Source organism: Melospiza melodia, chromosome 10 (genome assembly GCF_035770615.1).
Source record: "Melospiza melodia melodia isolate bMelMel2 chromosome 10, bMelMel2.pri, whole genome shotgun sequence".
NCBI lineage: Eukaryota > Metazoa > Chordata > Aves > Passeriformes > Passerellidae > Melospiza > Melospiza melodia.
In genome coordinates, this window is record NC_086203.1 from 12,381,022 (window position 1) to 12,402,014 (window position 20,993).

At 38.4% G+C, this 20,993-nt stretch overlaps 2 protein-coding genes across 2 annotated transcripts in view; one reads left to right on the top strand and one right to left on the bottom strand.

The window, feature by feature from the left end:
- The window catches only part of TIMP4 (TIMP metallopeptidase inhibitor 4), a 32,763-nt gene extending 13,163 nt beyond the window's left edge, over positions 1-19,600 (top strand). Inside the window, 4 exon segments of the mRNA XM_063164402.1 lie at positions 7,469-7,566; positions 14,760-14,874; positions 15,488-15,612; positions 17,542-19,600. Of these exon segments, the coding sequence (XP_063020472.1) occupies positions 7,469-7,566; positions 14,760-14,874; positions 15,488-15,612; positions 17,542-17,739 (536 nt within the window). The 3' untranslated portion in view covers positions 17,740-19,600.
- SYN2 (synapsin II) overlaps positions 1-20,993 on the bottom strand; it is a 194,057-nt gene that overhangs the window by 68,344 nt on the left and 104,720 nt on the right. The window lies entirely within an intron of this gene.

Here is a 20,993-nt window from a genome sequence, read left to right on the forward strand (position 1 = left end):
TTGTGAGGAATATAAATCAGCAGCCAACAGACCATGTTTAATTTAGGGTTCTATCCCAGGTATCTATTCTATATCCCAGGTATCTATATGTACAGTGTTGCTTTAAGGGAGTTCATTAATTTTGGTCTCTTAGGACAAATTCTGTGCAGATTCCTCTTTTTTTTTTTGGAGGCTGATTATTCCTTCTCTTTGCCTGCTGACTTTGCTCCTTCTCTGCAAGAAAAGTTAAGTGTCTCAGATGTCTAGCTCCCTATCTAAAGATTATTTCTGTCATATCTGTGTGCTCCTGAAACCAAACTTTCACCCTCTTCTTGGCTTCCTTGGCAGCTCTGATGGAATTTCTTGCCATTATTCTCCTCCAAGGTACCATAACATTTTGGGTTCAGCTTCTGTGCCCTCCACACACAAAGGCCAGTGAAATACTCTGGTCACACCCTCTCCCCAGAGATTTTCTTGGACTCTTTGCATTATTTTACCACAACCTAACTTTAGGTGACAGCAGTAGATGAGTTCTGCTCACAAACTTGAAGTTATTTTGCTTTCTGCTTGCTCACATTTCAATTCTTGGCCATTTCCACATGCCTGACTTCAAGTGGAGGCAAATCTGAGCTGCAGGGGTGCTTGCTGGCCAGGCTGCACACAGATAATTCCCCCTGGAGCAGTTCCCCCCATGGATTCCAGTCCCCTTCTGGCATTTCCAGCTTCACTCTGAGCCCTCTGAACTCATTCCCCTCCCAGGCTGGAGATGGGCACTGCTGAACATCTCATTATCACATTTCCCCAGCCTTCTCCTGCAGAATACAAATGTTAGCACTTGTGGTGACAGGGTGTTAAGAAAAACCCTGCTTTCTTCATCCCACAGCGACCCCCTGAAGGAAATCACCACTCTTCTGCTTGAGGAAATTTATTTATGGAAAACTCCTGGCTGAGCTTTGTTCTGCCTGGGACAAAACCTGGGGCACCACCAACACTGCAAATGTGGATGGATGTGCATCCTTTTGAAGGCCCTTAAATCCAAATTAACTTCTCTCTGTAAAACTCTGTCCTCTGACCAAAATGAGAGCACTTTCATGCACAATATTCAGCTGTTTCTGCTCTAAGTGGTTTATTTCTAGGTGGTTTATTTTCTAGGTGGTTTATTTCCAAGTGGTTCATTTCCAGGTGGTTTATCCCAATATTCAAATGAAAATCATCGCTATTGCACCATTGATTAGTTAATGCAGCGGTTCTGGAAGCTTCTGTTACGTGACTGGAAAATAAATTAGGATCTATAAAATAGGAAACATTACATATCATAATATCATATGTTATATATCATAATATCATATGTTATATATCATATGTTATATATCATTATATATATCATTATATATATCATTATATATATATATATATAATGTATATCATAAGATATACAAAATAGGAAACAGAAAGTGATGCAGTTACTTAAATGAGGAGCTCTTAAAAATAGACAAGCACATCTTTATCAGGTGGTGGAAAATTGTTAAGAGTTGCCACAGGGGAACTGAGAATGGATTTCTGTTTTGCTGCAGCCAGCTAAGAAAGCAGAATAAAGCAGAATAAAGGGAAAACAACACAACTGGAAGTAACCCCCGCCTGTCACCCCAGGGACAGGGACAAGGACAGCCATTGCCACCCAGCCTGCAGAGCCCAGAGCCAGTTCAACTCTCTCCTGCTTTATTATTCTAATTTACTTCCAATTTACTATTACTATTACTATTACTATTACTATTACTATTACTATTACTATTACTATTACTATTACTATTACTATTACTATTACTGCTTTATTATTAAATTATTCTAATATTTTAAATTCTATTCTATTATTCTGTTATTCTAAATTCTGTTTTATCATTCTAAATCACTGGACCTGATAACTTGACCTTTACAGCTCCAAACCCTTCATGTGGACTCTTCTGCACGTTCCTCAGACAAATTCCTTCAGTGCATGAGCCCAAGTCACCACAATGTCATGTTCCAACCATGTTTGAGTAGCCTGGGATCAGAACTGCTGCAAAAGAAATTGAACTGGATGATTTGGATTCCTTTGGATATATAAAACAGTGTTGGATCCCACGAAAGTGTTGCAATGAGGCCAAATCCTCTTTCAATAACTTCTGAGAAAAAAAAAAAGGAGTTTACAGATACACTTTTGGAGAAATAAAAGCCCTCTTGTCCCCCACCTCCCAAAATCCATCACTTTTGGACAAGAAGAGTCTTTGAACTGAGTTTGCATAAACTCAACGTCTCAGCAATTGTCATTGTAGGATTTTTCCTTTTACCATGGGTTCTTCCAGGAATTTGAAACATTCATGGAACAAGTTTCAAGCTCCTGAACCCCAAAGAGTGAAAAAGCTCTGATAAATAGACAGATAACAGATGGATGGATGGATGGATGGATGGATGGATGGATGGATGGATGGATAGATAGATAGATAGATAGATAGATAGATAGATAGATAGATATAGATAATAGATGACAGAAGTCTGAGCTAATCTTACAGCAAAAGAGTGAGCAGAAAACAGCTGAATATTGTGTATAAAAGTGCTTTCATTTTGGAGAAAAGCCAGACTTTTCTGGATGGAAGTTAGTTTGAGTATAAGTGCCTTCAAAATGATGCGCATCCATATTCTGTGTCCATATCTCTGCTATATTTCATGCTGCACACTCTGGCTTTTCCAGAAAAAGCCTTTTTGGATGCTTTTTATCTATATTTAGGATGCCATCCTCAATCCATGCTACAGCCACACACTCTCATTTAGCTCCCCCTCCTTGAATCTTTTCATCCTTGTCCCTCCAAGAACATCTAAGAGCAGCTGGACTGAAGTGTCAGACACTAAAGAGACAGGTGGAAAGGAGTGCCCAAAAATTACTCTTTGTATTTTATATTTAATTAAATGAAAGGGCTAAATTGAGCCTTTAAAATATAAGAGAAAAAATATGAGAGCTTCATGGGTCTTGGTGATAACTTTTAAGTAGCTTACATCTTTTCCTGGCAACAGTTTTTGAAGTCTCATTTCAAGGTTTTTGTGGCAGAGCTGACTGTGGTTATAAACTTGTGAGATAGGAATGAAACGTTCCTGATTTCTGCAGAGGAAGGCTGCTCAGAAGAGGTGGAGATCACATTTCTATTCACAGAGCTCTGGTGGAGCCTGTCAAAAACCTGAAGTGAACTGGAGGCACAGAAACCCAGATTCTTCCTCAATAAGCCTATATCTATTTACCTATTTATCTATTTATAGATTTAAAACAAGAATGCACATAAGGATTTCTATAGAACACATTTTCTTGTTATATGTCCAGCAGTACCCTCAATTTCTTAATTTATTGAATTTCTACTTCTGATGTCCAGCAGTATCTTAAATATCTTCCTAAATAATTATTTTTCCCTATGCAGTTTCTGGTACTGAACAGAGAGTGGAGGGAAAGATCTCATTTGTTCATCAGTTTTTTCTTCTCCTTTACCTCCTGCTTCTTAGGATTATAAAGTTTATTTGGGGAGTAAACACCAATTTGCTTTTCTTTTTGAAGGAGCAGAAAAATTGATTATTTTAGCTGAGTAGAGTTGTCTGTCTTCCAACACTTGGACTGTTGAGCATAATCTCACCACTTGTTTAAGTAGAGTAATATTATATTAATATTAAATACTGTAATACAGAATGTCTTATTTAATAATACCAACTTGTAACAATGAGAGTAATTCTTCACTCACAGTTTTCTCTCAGTTATTGCCTTGGAAATAACTCAGAGTCTAAAAAGGACACTACTTTTAGGGAATATATTAATTTCAGCATATCAATTATTATATATTAATATATTTATATATGTATATATTACTATAAAATATTAATCTATTATAGTCTAATATTTTAATATTGATATATTTTATATTCATATATTATTTTTCATTAATAATATGATAAACCAATCCTTAAGAGGATTTGGTTTATCCAGATTTCAGCCATATGTGTGCCTTGGAATGGGCCCTGCAGTGACTGCTCAGTTCCTTGTGTCTTCTCTCCCTTCAGATTTCATTGGTTTTGTCACTGTGGTGCAGTAAAATTAATCTCATGGCAGGGAATTCCCTCAGAGTAAGGAAATCTACCTGTAATAAAAGTAGCTCCTCATGATCACAAAAATCTCTAACACACAAAGTGGTGATTATTTAATTAGTATTAATTAGTGTAGCTAATTCCAGAAGGAAATCACCCAGGTTAATGCCTCTCTTTCTATCTTTATTGCATATAAACCCTTCTGTGTTGTACCAACCCTGACACTTTTCTCCTGACTGTATAAACACAAATATACCAAATGACAAACTAAATATGTGCTGTGCTTTACCCAGTTAAAATGATCTCCTATTGATTTACAAATGGTTGGTAGAGGATCATTATTATTCAGGAAAGAAGGATTAAATATATTCTTAACACATTTCAGGAGAGGGCCCAAGGGCTGAGCGTTGTCCTCCTATACCTCAAATTCATTTCATTCCAGCTCAGTCACCTGAGACATCCTCAGTGAGGATAAAAAAATGACATTTTATCAAAGTTGAGTCCACAGAAGAGCTACAACCTCCTACTGAAATGTTCAAATCTGTATGTTTAGTGCAGAACGAATCCCAGGCATTCGGAATTGCTGGCGCTGCAACGTGAAATCCGTGCCTATGTATTCCATAGATGCAAATTCCTCATGAGGAAGCAATAACAGCTAAAATGACATTATTACTGAACAACCAGAGGCTGTTCCCAGTCGCACAGAGAGGCCAAGCTGGGCCTGGAATGCTCCAAACCAAGAAGTGCAGAGTCGGAGCAATCCTGAGCCCCAGAGGCAGCAGGGAGGGAGGAGAGGGAGATGCCCAGGAATGCTGCAGCAGGAATGCTTGTGGTTAAAAACAGGAGCAACCACATGAACCAGAGGGCTGAGGAGACAGCCAGACGACACTGATGGCAAAAAAAAAAAAAAAAAAAAAAAAAAAATGAATGCACAGGAAATAAAAAATAAAAAGGAGCCCAAGAAGAATTAAAAGGCGCCAAAAGATCTCTGTGCGTTTGGAGAATGGAAGGACAAAACCAAAATAGCTCAAAGTTTGGGCAATTAAACTTCCTTACTGTAAAAAAAAAATCAATCTCAGTTTTTCCTCTTTTGCCATCTGGAAGTTGAGTCTTAAACACACACAACACAGAAATGCTTCTCATTTTCACCTACACACCCACTAAAAGGTGACAAACCCCAGGACGCTGCACTTTCAGCCTTGCACAACTCCATGGAGACCCCTGGAGCTATCAGGGATTATCCATAACCTTCCTCTCACGTGCCAACAAGTAGAATTTCATAAAAATATGGAAATGCACAGTGTTTCAACATGGGACACATGGGGAAAGCAGTTTTGATTATCCCACGCTGAGTAGGCAGGAAAAGATTCCCTGCACATGAACCATGTTATGGCACTGGGAAAATAATGTTGTTTTCTCAGTCCTTTCCTTCAGAATTGAACAGACCCCTTAATGAGAAATCTTTTCAAATTTTTTTTAGGGATTGATGATGCAAAGGAGAGCATCTCAAAACAAAGCAGCACCATCCTAATTTGTGCCTTTCAGCAGGGCAGAGCACTCCCAGCCCACAGCCCTTGTCCCCTGGAAGGAGATCAGAGACTGCAGGCACACAGTGAATTTTGGGGTTGCTCACATCTGCAGATGATTGAAGAGACGCTGCCACTTTCCACGTGAAATGATGATTTTAAAATAATAAATTAATGCTTGTACTGAAAAGAACTCTCTCCTCCCAACAAGTCCAAAATGCTCCTCAAGAAGGTTTAATGGAGGGAGCATCCTGCTGGAGCCTGGAAGTTGCAGGCAACTGCAGCTTTAATAATAATTAACAGGTTGATTTTAATAACAATTTAACACCTTAATTATCCCATCCAGTTTGCTCAGCTAATTAGTGAGGAAATGGGAATTTTTCAGTGTTAGGTGGGACTGATCTCCATCTGGCTGTGTTTCAGCCTGGGTTTCCTATTCCTTTTCTTTAACTATAATATTAAATATGAAAAAAAATTGAGGCAAATCTAGTTAAAAAAAATGGGAGTTTTAAATGGGAAACATGTGATTTGGATGTCACAAAACTTTGCTCTGCTCTGGCTTTGCCAGTGTCTGTCCACAAGCACTGAAATGCAAATCATCTCCTAGCTCAGCACAAACAAGAAGCATGAGAAATCTAATCTGAGTGATTATTTTCAGCCTATAATCCCATTCTTATCACACTGAAATCTCTGAAATAGATTTGTGTATTGAAGCTGCTGTGGAATTTCTCCCTAATTTTCACCAGTGGAGGCCTGCTCAAGACTCAGGCTGCTCTAACCCAGGAGCTGCAGCAGTGACCATCCAAAGCAGAGCAAAAATGGGGCTCTCACTAATTTAGGGGGATAAAATCCACAAAGGAATTTTGGCCATGCTCCATATTCTTAGAACCACAACAAAACAAGGAATATTCCTGTCTCTGCTTTTTTATTGTCTTTAGCTTTGCCTGTAAAGGAAACATAGGCAATTTTAATTATTATTATTCATCTAATCCAGAAGATAAGAAATTGAATAGAAAAGAAATTGCTTTTGTTTTTCTGATGGTGCTTCCTGATCAAATAACTAAATTGAAGAGCAAAGAGGAAATGGGTATGTTCTGTTAGTTGTGCCAAACAAAATTCTGCTCAGCTGAAATCCAAGCTGTGTTCTGATGCATTTATCTTGGGGGCATCAAGCAATTCAGTCTAATTTTAGTATTTCCAAAGTGTCCTGGTGTATTTTAAACATCACGCACAAGAGAGATGCCTCAGACAAGGAGAGGGGAAAAGAATCCATTTCTTCTTTCATAAAATATCCTACTCTCCTTGATTAAAGAAGAACAAGAAATGAATTAAGGAAGTAATTGATTTCTACAGGTTAACACAACTAATGGCATGCTCTGTTAAACCCCAGAAAAGTGAATATAAGATTATTCTTCTCATTTCGTGCATGAAATCAATGTTTTCATCTTGCCTGGCACAGGCTTTCAGGGGTTCATTTCAAGTCTATTTATTGGCTGAACAATTCTGTAATCAACAGTTGTGTCCCTTTCCTCTGCTCACTGATTGTAATGATGGGTATTTTGTCAAATTTTATGGGATTCGAGTCTTCCAGAGATTTTGATGGACATCTTTTGTCAAAACTGAGTGGTAACATCAATCAGGTTTCCACACTCTTGGGAATTCACATTTCCATCACAGACAGCCCACTTACTTTTGTTTTCAGGAGCTCAGCTGGCGCTCTTATGGTAAAAATCTTTCAAATCTACTCGTGCCTGAAGTGTCAAAACAATGCCAAAATCTATCAATACAATTTTTCATTTTTTCCTTGTAAAATTTGGCACTGCTCATGTGCATATAAATCTTTTTTTTTTTTCTCTCTTTTCCAGTGATCAGAGCAAAAATCTCCAGTGAAAAGGTGGTTCCTGCCAGCGATGATCCCCTTGATAGCCACAAAATGATCCGGTATGAAATCAAACAAATAAAGGTACATGGAACCACTCAGCTTTTTTGTAGTTCAATGCTGATAACCTCTGCATGTTTCAGCCCAAAATCATTTACCCCAAAACGCTGGGAAAGCTGGAAAAGGCTCCAGCTGCCCCCACAGGTAGACCCAGATGGGTAAATCACAGGAGGGATTTAAAAAAAAGGGGAAAGAAAAGAAGAAAAGGAAAATTTTAAATTAATTCTTAAATGTTAAGGATATAGACAAATTATTAAATTTGTCTATTTAAATTAAAAAAAAAGGGGAAAGAAAAAAAGAAAAGGAAAATTTTAATGAATCCTTAAATGTTAAGGATGTAGACAAATTATTAAATTTGTCTATTTAAATTTAAAAAAAAGGGGGAAAGAAAAAAAAGAAAAGGAAAATTTTAATGAATCCTTAAATCTTAAATGTTAAGGATATAGTCAAATGTTTCCTTACAGAAATAAATACATCAATGCCAGAGAATTCCCTTTACTCCCACTGGCACTTCAGTGTTCTGCTGCTCCTCTGCAGCACCTCAGGAGCTTGAGAGATATTCAGGAGGTTTTTGCTAAATAATGATTTTTCATTATTTAGCAAAAACCTTCATTAGGAGGGTATTTTTGATATTCAGGAGGTTTTTGGTAAATAGTTATATTTTGATGAAGAATTTTGCTAAATAATAATATTCAGGATGGTTAATTTTGATATTCAGGAGGTTTTTGTTAAATAATGATATTTTTGATCAAGAATTTTGCTAAATAATCATATTCAGGAGGGGATTTTTTTTGATATTCAGGAGTTTATTTTCTTAAATAATGATATTTTGATGAAAAATTTTGCTAAATAATCATATTCAGGAGAGTTTTTTGATATTAAGGAAGCTCTTGCTAAATAATGATATTTTGATGAAGAATTTTACTAAATAATGATATTCAGGAGGGTGGTTTTTTTGATATTCAGGATAATTTTTTTGATATTCAGGAGGTGATTGCTAAATAATGATATTTTGGTGAAGAATTTTGCTAAATAATGATATTCAGGAAGTGTTTTTTTTGGTTTATTTATATTCAGGAAATTTTTGCTAAATAATGATATTCAGGAGGGTTTTTTTTATATTCAAGAGTTTTTTGCTAAATAATGATATCTTGAGGAAGAATTTTGCTAAATAATGAAATTCAGGAGGGTGGTTTTTTAAATATTTAGGAGTTTTTTTGCTAAATAACTATATCCAGGAGGTTATTGGTAAATGATATCTTGATGAAGAATTTTGCTAAATAATAGTATTCAGGATGGTTAATTTTGATATTAAGGAGGTTTTTGTTAAATAATGATATTTTTGATCAAGAATTTTGCTAAATAATGGTATTCAGGAGGGGATTTTTTTGATATTCAGGAGATTTTTGCTAAATAATGATATTCATGAGGCATTTTTTATTCAGAAGGTTTTTTGTTAAATAATGGTATTTTGATGAAGAATTTGCGAAATAAGGATATTCAGGAGGATATTTTTGATATTCAGGATGTTTTTGTGAAATAATAATATTCAGGAGGTTTTTTTTGATATGCAGGAAATTTTTGCTAAATAATGATATTTTGATGAAGATTTTTGCCAAATAATGATATTCAGGAGGGTATTTTTCATATTCAGGAGGTTTTTTGCTAAATAATGATATCTTGATTAAGAATTTTGCTAAACAATGATATAATTATATTCGGGAGGTTTTAGCTAAATAATGGTGTTTTGACGAAGAATTTTGCTAAACAATGATATTCAGGAGGGGCCTTTTTTTTATATTCAGGAGGTTTTTGCTAAATAATGATATTTTGATGAAGAATTTTGTTATTTGTGATTTTAAGGCACCAAAAATGTGCTTCATTCTGGGAGTGGTGTCATCACACCTGGGTTTGGAGAATTCCTGATCTCCTGTGCCCTGACTGTGGCAGCTGTGCATGATCCAAACTTTCACAGGGTTTCCCCAGTCTGTTCAGCTCCAATAAGGGAACATATTCATTAATATAAATTGACCCCATGGAAGTCACCAGCAAACTCCCACTGGCGCTAAAATGATCATGATGATGATAATTAAAATGATCATTTAACCTTTTTCTGGAACACACAAGAAGTAGGTGATCTCTCTGAATTAAAATGTGTGAGTGTGCACACATTTTAATTCAGAGGTGGATTGGTGGGTTGGTTTCCAAGGTAGTTTCATCTCTCATTTTTCACTGAATATTATTTTATCATTTTTGCACTTTTCTCTTTACTGGGAGTACCTAAGAAGGTCCTTATGCATGGCTACATGGTTTAAAAAAATATTCAATCATTCAGGTTGTATCCACTGATAGAATCCCCTCACAGGAGCTTGAGTAGGAAGAATCTTTGCTAAACAAAAATATCTCAAAGTATTCACAGGGATGGTTATCACACCATTGGTTATTACAAACCTCTTGGTGAGGTTTTACAACAATTTCAACAAATCAGTCTTTACCTTGCTAAAACAAACCCCAAAGCTGTCACCATCTGCCGCTCCCCATCCTCTTAAATGTTAAGGACTTATTCAAATGTTTCCTTACAGAAATAAATACATCAATGCCAGAGAATTCCCTTTCCTCCCACTGGCACTCCAATGTTCTGCTGCTCCTCTGCAGCACCTCAGGAGCCTGAGAGAAAAGCAAATCATCTCCTACCCCAGCACAAACAAGAAGCATGAGAAATCTAATCTGAGTGATTATTTTCAGCCTGTAATCCCATTCTTATCCCACTGAAATCTCTGAAAGAGATTTGTGTGTTGAAGCTGCTTTGGAGTTTCTCCCTAATTTTCACCAGTGGAGGCCTGTTCAAAACTCAGGCAGCAGGAACAGGAATTTATTTAATTCCAAGTCAGCCAGGCCTGGATAAAGCAGAGATGTATTTTTTAGGAAAGATCCTCTACATCATCGCACACAATACTCTTTTCCTGACCCAGAGATGGGGCAACTGAGAGGGATTTAAAAAAACTTTTATTCAATTTAGACTAACAACAGAAGGCTTGTGATAACCCAGACCCCTCAAATCCTTCCTCCTGACCAGAGAGAACTGAGGACCAAACCTTCCCCTTCCTCAGGACCCAGCTCCCTGCTCCAAGAAGGGAGGGATTTTGGGAAAGGAAGGATTTTGCTGGGAAACCAGGAGCTCTGTGAGCTGCCCACCCTCTGTGCACCCAGTGTGGCACCAAAATAAACCCAGCAAGGCGACAGTGCCTGATAAAGCCCACAGGAACCTGTGACATCCAAGGGATGTAACAGGTGAAAAGTAAACAACAATTAGTCTGCTGAGCAGCTGAGCTCAGAGCAATAGCTTGAGCACACCATGTCTCACCTCAGGTGACAGAATTTTAAAGAATTTAACTCCACAGTGAGTGTGAAGGGTGAGGATATCTCCTCTGTCCACCATTCCAATCTTCTCTCAAATGCTGCTGCTGCTTTCTCCTGGTGCCCTGCAGGCCCACAAGCTGCAGGGTCCTTTGGATGTTCAGTGGCCCTGAGCACAGGGCTCTGGGTAACCCAGAATTCACAGAATTCACAGAATCACTGGGCTGGGGAGACCTTCAAGGTCATCGAGTGCAGCCCAGCCCCAACAGCCCAACTAAAGCCTGGCACCCAGTGCCACATCCAGGCTTTGTTAAACACACCCAGGGATTGTGACTCCATCCATTCCAGGCCATTCCAGAACTCTATCCCCTTTCTATGAAAAACTTTTCCCTGCTATCCAACCTGTATTTCCCTTGGTGCAGATTGAGGCTGTGTCCTCAGTTCTGTCAGTGCTGCCTGGAGAAAGAGCCCAGCCCCAGCTGAGCACAGACACCTTTCAGGAGCTGTGCAGCGTGATGAGGGCAGCCCTGAGCATCCTTTCCTCCAGGCTCAGCACCCCCAGCTCCCTCAGGGGCTCCTCACAGGGTTTGTGTTCCCAGCCCCTCTCCAGCCTCGTTGTCCCCTCTGGATGTGCTCAGTGTGCCAAGGTCCTTCCCAAACTGAGGGGCCAGAGCTGGGCACAGCACTCGAGGTGCTCTGCATGCCCAGGGTGGGGATAACAGAGAATTTGCTTTATGTAACACAGCAGGGAAGAACAGAGCCTCCAATCATCTCTTTTGAGCTGTAAAATGCATCAAAAATTAGCACCAAAATTCACAAAAATTATCACCTCAGTGTGAGTTTTGGAGAGGGCTTTTAGACCACTCAGACATTCACACTTTCCTCATCAATTGTGCCCTCTTGGAAAGGGAACACAGAGCCCTTGGAGGTTTTATTTGGCTGTAACATTCTGCACAATGCTGCTGTTTCTCTGCTTTAGTGCTCTGTTGAGCTTTTCCATTAATGGGATGGCTTAAATTCTGTTTCTCTCATTTTAAATCCAGTGCATTAGGCTTAGCATTAAAATGTTGCAATTCTAGATGGAAATATTAGAGATAATTTTTATATTCATTTTCAGAAATAAAAAAAAATAAAAATGAGGCTTTCATTTTTTTAGCAATGGGTCAGCATGTCAAGAAGCCATAAATGTTTTCAATTACTGTTCTTTTTCTTGCAATATTTACAGCATTATATTAAAGAGAGAAGATAATATGTTATATATATGCATTAATTTGTAATTTTATTAATATTTCTTAATATTTTTGTTACTGACTTGATCATCACACTCATTCTAAAATCTTCAAGCAAAGCCATGTGCTGGTGCTGGTCCCACCCCTCAGGAGCACAGGGATGATGTCCACACAGACTTTAGGAGCAGGGTCACATCTCTCCATCCCCCAAATCCTCACCCTATTTTCCTGTTCCAATAAAGTCCCACCAGGACCACGCATCATTCCAGAACCAAACCCAACCACCTTATCCCTCTGCAGAGAAATACCCATGCTTTCAGAGATGGGAGAATAAATATGATTTACTGAGTTGAACACAAGATTATAATCTTTAGAATTTCTCTTTCTGCAGAGAAATATCCATGCTTTTAGGGAAGGGAGAATATGATTGAGGAGATTAAATATGATTTACTGAGTTAAACACAAGATGATAATCTTTAGAACTGCTGTAACAATTATATAGGTAGAAAAATAATCTGAAAATGCAACCAAAAAACCTGCAACAAAACAAACATTAAACTCATTTAAATATTAACTAAATCCCCATTATGCATTGCTGTGGATATTTAGGGAAAAAACCCTGCAACAAAACAAACATTAAACTCATTTAAATAATAACTAAATCTCCATTATGCATTGCTGTGGGTATTTAGCGGATTTACAGCTAAATCAAGGTGTGCTGTCTGCACAAAACCTCCAAAATTGAGGCCAAATCTGAGATATCCATGGAAAATCTGTTCCCTACCAGGCCCTGAGGGTTTCTGAACGTGGACAGAGCTTGGGGCAAAGTTGACCTGCACACCTCCCTGCACAGACACATTTCCCCCTTCACTTTGCACATTTGCTGTGGTTCCCACTGCTGCTTTGGCCAGGGTGCCAGTTTGGGTTGTGTTTTGGTCCGTCTGGGCCTGTTTGTTTCATTCCCCAGAGCATTTCAAATCCCAGCTCACATTTTTGGATCGGCCGCGCGGTGACAGCGGCCTTGGCTTCCTTCCCCCGTCCACAAAACAAAGCCTCAGAAAAACCAACATATGACCGAGTATTTTCTAGTGGCCTGCGCTGTCTAAACCCCCTGGGAGGGCCCGAGGAACACAAACACATTTTCCAGGGACAGCAGCTGCAACTGGCCGAGCTGTGAGGCCCTGCCATTGTCCCCAGCTGCCAGCACGTGGCATGATGTCACCAAGGCTGGCGGTGGCACACGAGGCGATGACAGGCACCCAGCAGCACCTTGGACACTGCTCGGCTTGTTTGCATCTTTTAGTGCCTCATTTCTCGTCTCTTCTCGGGGCTGAAGCTGCTGGTTAAGCCTGGAAAGGGTTTTGATCCCAAATCTCTCGGTTTTGATCCCAAACCTCTCCGTTTTGGGGCTGGCAGGGTGGGAATCCTGAGGGGTGGGCGAGGTTTTCCAGCAGTTATTTGGGAAGGTGCCATGCAGCTGCGTTTCTCTTCACAGAGAAAAGCAAGGCACAGCTTCCCAAAGAAACTTCTGGGAATGGCAGCTCTGAACCTCAGAGAAAGAAAAAAAAAAAACGGTTCTTATCTCATTTACAGCTCCTGTAGTTGTTTTAAAACAAATTTTTACTCCTGTCTCATTTTAAAACAAGCAGAATGCATTGTGGAAGATTGTTTACCTGGAAAGAATTAATAATTAGATTCTGGTGTGAATGTTTTGATTCACTGAATTGAATCCAAGTGTGTGTGTCAGGACTGTTGGCTGACAGTCACAAAATCCTAAACAATTGAGTTGAGTGCTTGCTTAGATTCAGTGTAATAGAGTACAAAATAATGTTATTGTAGTATAAAATAATATAGTATAATAGTATTATAGTATGAAATAATATAGCATAATAGTATAAAATAATATAGTATAATAGTATAAAATAATATAGTACAATAAAGTAATAGTATAATATAATATAATATAATATAATATAATATAATATAATATAATATAATATAATATAATATAATATAATATAATATAATATAATATAATATAATATAATATAATATAATAATTAAGCTTCTAATTAGATATAGTCCTTCTCATCTTTCTCCCCTCATCCCTGCATTTCTGATGGTCCCACTGGTGAGAATTTGGGATATGGAGAATCGCTCTGTTTTAGTGACCAAAAATGAAAACAATGCTCAGGATTCCTCAGCACATTTGGTGTCCCAGGAGACCCCAACAACTCCACTGACCAAGAGAAAATTCCCCAGAGGAATACACTGAGAAATATTTGCATTTTTAGTCAGGGTGATTGCTGTCTCTGCATTGCTCCTTGAATGGAATATGCCACTAGAATATAAACTGAAGAGAAAGTTTTAACAATCCATGAAATACGCTGAAAAAGCACATTTTAAAAGCTATAATTTAAAAAATCAAGACCTACTTAATTCCCTCCTAAAACTCTTGGATGAATTTCATTAAGTGCAGAGGAAAAGTCCAGTTCTTGGTGTTTTCTCACATTAATTCAGACTTTGGAGCCTTCCTTAAAGAGACTCACCCTGTATCTCTTCCAGCTCTTTTTTACAACTGTTTTTTCATGCTTGTTTTCCACTGCTGACTCTGTTTCTGATCATTTTCAGATGTTTAAAGGCTTTGAGAAGCTCAAGGATGTCCAGTATGTCTACACCCCTTTTGATTCATCACTCTGTGGAGTGAAACTAGAAGCCAACAACAAAAAACAGTATCTTCTAACAGGTAAAATGGAGCAAAAAAAAAAAAAAATTAGTGTTCCTGGGGATTCAGAAGGGGCTGCTCGGAGTGAGTTTGCTAAAATATGCAAAGGAATGCATTTATGTACTAAATACAAACACAGCAGGATGTAAAAATTGTGTTCAGCTCTAGTTTTAGTGTGACCTGACACATTTTCCACCCTTCCTGCAGCACTCAGAGCAGTTCCAAAGGAAGGGAAGGTCAATAATCAGTAAATAGAAGGAATTTTGATTCAGTATTTTCCATTATTATTTGATTATAAACAACAGTACTGATTTTCCCAGGAATGCAAAGGTGCATAATGAGAAAACTACAGATGTTTCTAGACACTCCTAAAATCCCGTTTAACTGCATTTGCATCCACCCCTTGCTGGCAGACTACCAACATCTTTAGAAAAAAATATCCTTTTTTAAACTTTTACATCCATCCAGCATGCAATTAGGAGAACATTCTCTCTGTTATAATTAAATTAATTAAAAAAAATTTAGAGTATGACTAATTTGGTGCAATTAGTTAAAAGCTCAAGGTGCTCTTCCACTTCTAATATTTAGAAAACACTTTTATTGCTTTGATTTTTTTGTGTTTTCCATGCTGCAGGCCAAATTTTAAATGATGGCAAAGTGCTGATCCACTTGTGCAACTACATTGAGCCGTGGGATGATTTATCCTTGTCTCAGAAAAAGAGCCTGAACCAGAGGTACCAGATGGGCTGTGGCTGCAAGGTGAGTGCTGAGCACATAAATGGAAATAAACAGCATTTATTTCTATTTTTGAGAATAAATCTCAGTTCAGAGGAAGCTGCAAGTCAGACAGTAATTTCAGACCTGATAAATGTAAATAAAGAATGGCTAATCACATTTTTGAGAATAAAGCTTGGTTCAAAGGAAGTTGCAAGGTGAGTGCAAAGCAGATAAATGTAAATAAACAGCATTTATTTGTATTTTTGAGAATAAACACCTGTTCAGAAGAAGCTGCAAGTCTGACAGTAATTCCAGACCTGATAAATGTAAATTAGTCATGGTTAATCACATTTTTGAGAATAAAGCCCAGGTCAGAGGAAGCTGCAAGGTGAGTGCAGAGCAGATAAATTTAAATAAGCGCCGTTTATTCCCATTTTTGAGAGTAAACTCCAGTTTAGAGGAAGCTGCAATGTGAGTGCAGAGCAGATAGGTGTAAATTAACAGTGTTTATTCACATTTTTTTACAATAAGGCCCAGGTCAGAGGAAGATGGAAGGTGAGTGCAGAGCAGCTAAGTGTAAATAAATACCATTTATTTGCATTTTTGAGAACAAACCTCACTGAAAAAGAGGCTGCAATGTGAGTACAAAGCAGATAAGTGTAAATAAACACTGTTAATTCCCATTTTTGAGAATAAAGCCCAGGTGAAAAGGAAGCTTCAAGCCAAGTGCAGAGTAGATAGATAGATAGCAGATAGATATGTAAATATCACATTTTTGAGAATAAAGCCCAGGTCAGAGGAGGCTGCAAGGTGAGTGCAGAGCAGGTAAATGTAACCAAGGCCTGTTTATTCCCATTTTTGGGAACAACCCCAGTCTGAGGGAGGCTGCAAGGTGAGTGCAGAGCAGGGAGATGTAAATTAACATAGTTAATTCACATTTTTGAGAATAAAGCCCAGGTCAGAGGAAGCTGCAAGGTGAGTGCAGAGTAGATACAGGTAAATAAGCACCATTAATTCCTGGTTTTGGGAATAACCCCAGTCCAAGGGAGGCTGCATGGTGAGTTCAGCGCAGATAGATGTAAATAAACACATTTTTGGGAATGAACCCCAGGTCAGAAGAAGCTGCAAGGTGAGTGCAGAGCAGATATATGTCAATAAATACCATTTATTCCCATTTTTGAGAATAAACCTCGGTTCAAAGGAAGCTGCAAGGTGAGTGCAGAGCAGATAGATAGATAGCAGATAGATATGTAAATATCACATTTTTAAGAATAAACCCCAATTCAGATGAGACTGCAAGCTGAGTGCAGAGCAGATAGACATAAACAAGCCCCATGCACTCCCATTTTTGGGAATAAACCCCAATCCAAGAGAGCCTGCAAGGCGGGTGCAGAGCGGGGAGATGTAAATTAACATTGCTAATTCACATTTTTGAGAATAAAGCCCAGGTCAGAGGAGGCTGCAAGGTGAGCGCAGAGCAGATAGATCTGAATAAACCCTCTTTTTGAGAATAAACCTTGGTTCAGAGGAAGCTGCAAGGTGAGTGCAGAGTAGATACAGGTAAATAAGCACCATTAATTCCCATTTTTGGGAACACCCCCAGTCCAAGGGGGGCTGTAGGGTGAGTGCAGAGCAGATAAATGTAAATAAACACTGTTTTGGAGAATAAACCCCTATTCAGTGGAAGCTGCAAGGTGAGTGCAGAGCAGATAGACGTAAACCAGCACGGTTAATTCCCATTTTTGGGAAGGAACACCCCCAGTCCGAGGGAGGCTGCAAGCCGAGTGCAGAGCAGATAGATGTAAATAAACACTTTTTTTGGGAATAAACCCCCATTCAGAAGAAGAAGAGGAAGATGCAAGGTGAGTGCAGCGCAGATAGACATCAACGAGCCCCGTTAATTCCCATCTTTGGGAACACCCCCAGTCCGAGGCAGGCTGCGGGGTGCTGAAGGCCGGCTTGTCTCCCCAGATCACCACGTGCTACTCGGTGCCCTGCTCCATCACGGCGCCCAACGAGTGCCTGTGGACGGACTGGCTGCTGGAGCGGCGGCTGCAGGGCCACCAGGCGCGCCACTACGCCTGCATCCGCCGCAGCGACGGCACCTGCAGCTGGTACCGGGGCGGGCCGCCCCCCGAGAAGGAGTTCATGGACATCAGCGAGCCCTGAGCGCCCAACGGCCCCTCCAGCACCGCCCTGGGAGGCTCCTTCCATCCCTCCGGCCCAGAAACCAGCACCGCGTCCCCAGAGGGCCCGTGGGGCTGGCACCGCTGCAGGGCGAGGGACAAACCTCCTGCAGGCACCTGCTCTGCTCTGTTATGCTTTGCGCAGAGGGCTGGCAGCGTCCTCCAAGGCACAACAAACCCCCTTCTTGCCAATACGAATGTACGAGAATAAAATTTTTCCAGAATTTTGCCAATGCGAAAGTTCGAGAACAAATTTTGCCAGAATTTTCTCCAATTTTGCCATTATGAATGTTCAAGAACAAAAATTTTGCCAATATGAATGTTCGAGAACAATTTTTTTGAGAATTTTGTCAATTTTGCCAATATGAATGTTCGAGAAAAAAATTTTGCCAATATGAACATTCAAGAACAAATTTTGCCAGAATTTTGCCAATACGAATGTTCGAGAACAAATTTTTCGAGAATTTTTTCCAATTTTGCCATTATGAATGTTCAAGAACAAAAATTTTGCCAATATGAATGTTCGAGAACAAATTTTTCGAGAATTTTGTCAATTTTGCCAATATGAGTGTTCGAGAACAAAAATTTTGCCAGAATTTTGCCAATATGAACATTCAAGAACAAATTTTGCCAGAATTTTGCCAACGCAAATGTTCAAGAACAAATTTTGCCGGAATTTTTTCCAATTTTGCCATTATGAATGTTCAAGAACAAAAATTTTGCCAATATGAATGTTCGAGAACAAATTTTTCGAGAATTTTGTCAATTTTGCCAATATGAGTGTTCGAGAACAAAAATTTTGCCAGAATTTTGCCAATAGGAACATTCAAGAACAAATTTTGCCAGAATTTTGCCAACACGAATGTTCAAGAACAAATTTTGCCGGAATTTTTTCCAATTTTGCCTTTATGAATGTTCAAGAACAAAAATTTTGCCAATATGAATGTTCGAGAACAAATTTTTCGAGAATTTTGGCAATTTTGCCAATATGAGTGTTCGAGAACAAAAATTTTGCCAGAATTTTGCCAATAGGAACATTCAAGAACAAATTTTGCCAGAATTTTGCCAACACGAACATTCAAGAACAATTTTTTCCAGAATTTTGCCAATACGAATGTTCGAGAACAAATTTTTCCAGAATTTTGCCAATATGAATGTTCGAGAACAAATTTTGCCGGAATTTTCTCCAATATTGCCATTATGAATGTTCAAGAACAAAAATTTTGCCAATATGAATGTTCGAGAACAAATTTTTCGAGAATTTTGTCAATTTTGCCAATATGACTGTTCAAGAACAAAAATTTTGCCAGAATTTTGCCAATACGAACATTCAAGAACAAATTTTGCCAGAATTTTGCCAATATGAATGTTCAAGAACAAATTTTGCCAGGATTTTGCCAGAATTTTATCAATATGAATGTTCAAGAACAAAAATTTTGCCAATATCAATGTTCAAGAACAAATTTTGCCAGAATTTTGCCAATTTTGCCAATATGAATGTACAAAACCAAATTTTGTCAGAATTTTGCCAATATCAATGTTCAAGAACAAATTTCATGAGAATTTTGCCAATACAAATGTTCAAGAACAAATTTTGCCAGAATTTTGCCAATATGAATGTTCAAGAACAAATTTTGCCAGAATTTTGCCCCCTGTTTTGATCACCTGCAGGTTAAGAGCTCCCCGTGTTTTATTCCAAATCTTTCCAATGAACTACAGAATGTTTTATAGAACTATTTTTGTTTTTTTCTGTATGAAAGTCTTGGATACGAAAGAATTATTGTACAGTGTATATGTAAAGTATTATAACAATGTGCTATTAAAAAAAGAAAATGATTCACAAATATTTCCTTGTGTGTTGAATCGAGTTGAACGCTTCTGTGATTAAAACAATCTGTGCTCCACATTTTGTACTTTCCTTATGTCACAGCTTCCTTTATCCACAGAGCTGTAACTTCCACTGATAACTAAATTAAGAAACAGCCTTGATAATCAAAACCCCATTCCCAAGCCAGCATTCCTATGGACTAACCACACCTTGCTGAAGGAAAAGCCAGATTTTTAATCCATGGGTTAAAGCATTAATCCATGGATTTAAGTTTTCCATGGAACAAATTCCAAGCCCAAATGATAACAGGTTAAAATTGCTCAGAGCTACACACCATGTCCATTCTCAGGGCAGCTGCAGCCCTTAAAACTTCCCTAAATACATGACCAGTACTTGTACCCCAGCACTATTAAAACTTTGGAAACTCACCTGAAAATACATGCAATAAATATTGCATAACTCGCACTGCAATGATTTCTGGAAGCTCTCAGATGTTTCACCCTGTTTAATAGGATTTAATTGTTTTTCATTCATGAGCATCCACCATACCCTGTCAGTGAATTTGGCTACTTGTGAACTCAAACTAGAGAAGGGTTACAGCACATTTTGCCTGTAACTTTTTTACTGTCTTAACTTTCCTGAATTGATGACTGGAGTTGGTAACTAATCCTTCACACACGCATTTAAGTTGATAAAAGTAATTCAGTTCACAGTGGTGAAACTTTGGGAAGTGTAAATCCCAAAGTCCAGACTATTTGTGCCCCAGAAAAAGGGGGCAGAGCCCTCAGGCAGGATGGGGATCTCCATTATTTGCCTTTTCTGACAGGTTTTACTATCTCCAGGACAGGTTTGGAAACGCTCTTCTAAAATAGATTTACTTTTTCTGTGACTGAGTTTACACATTTCCAGTGAAATGCAAATGATGCAGGGCCAACAGGAAAACGTGTCATTATCCTTTGAGGAATAAGTGTCCCCTTAACACATAAAAGCCAATATTTCACTTTTTATTTACTATAAATCAGCCTGGCTCTTTTAATTTACAACCCTAAATTAAAACTATGTGCTGCCAAATGTAAAGCCCAGTTTGTTTTCTGCTTTACTCAAGACAAAACAAAAATTTCCTAGGCACTAACAATTTGGACCACAGACTAATATAAATCAAACAAAAAGAATAAAAAGCTACATTTCTTCTGAAAATAATTGATATTACAGTGACATTATTGGGAGAGCTATTTACTGACAGTGCTGTGCATTTACATTATTAATTTCCAGAAAGATTCAAAGCCAGGCCTTATTTCGTTGTGTCAGATCAAACCAATACCTAGAGAAGCCTACAGAGCTTAATAACCACGAAGATTAAAATTCAGTGGGTAATATTCAATGATTAATATTTAATGGTTAATATTCAG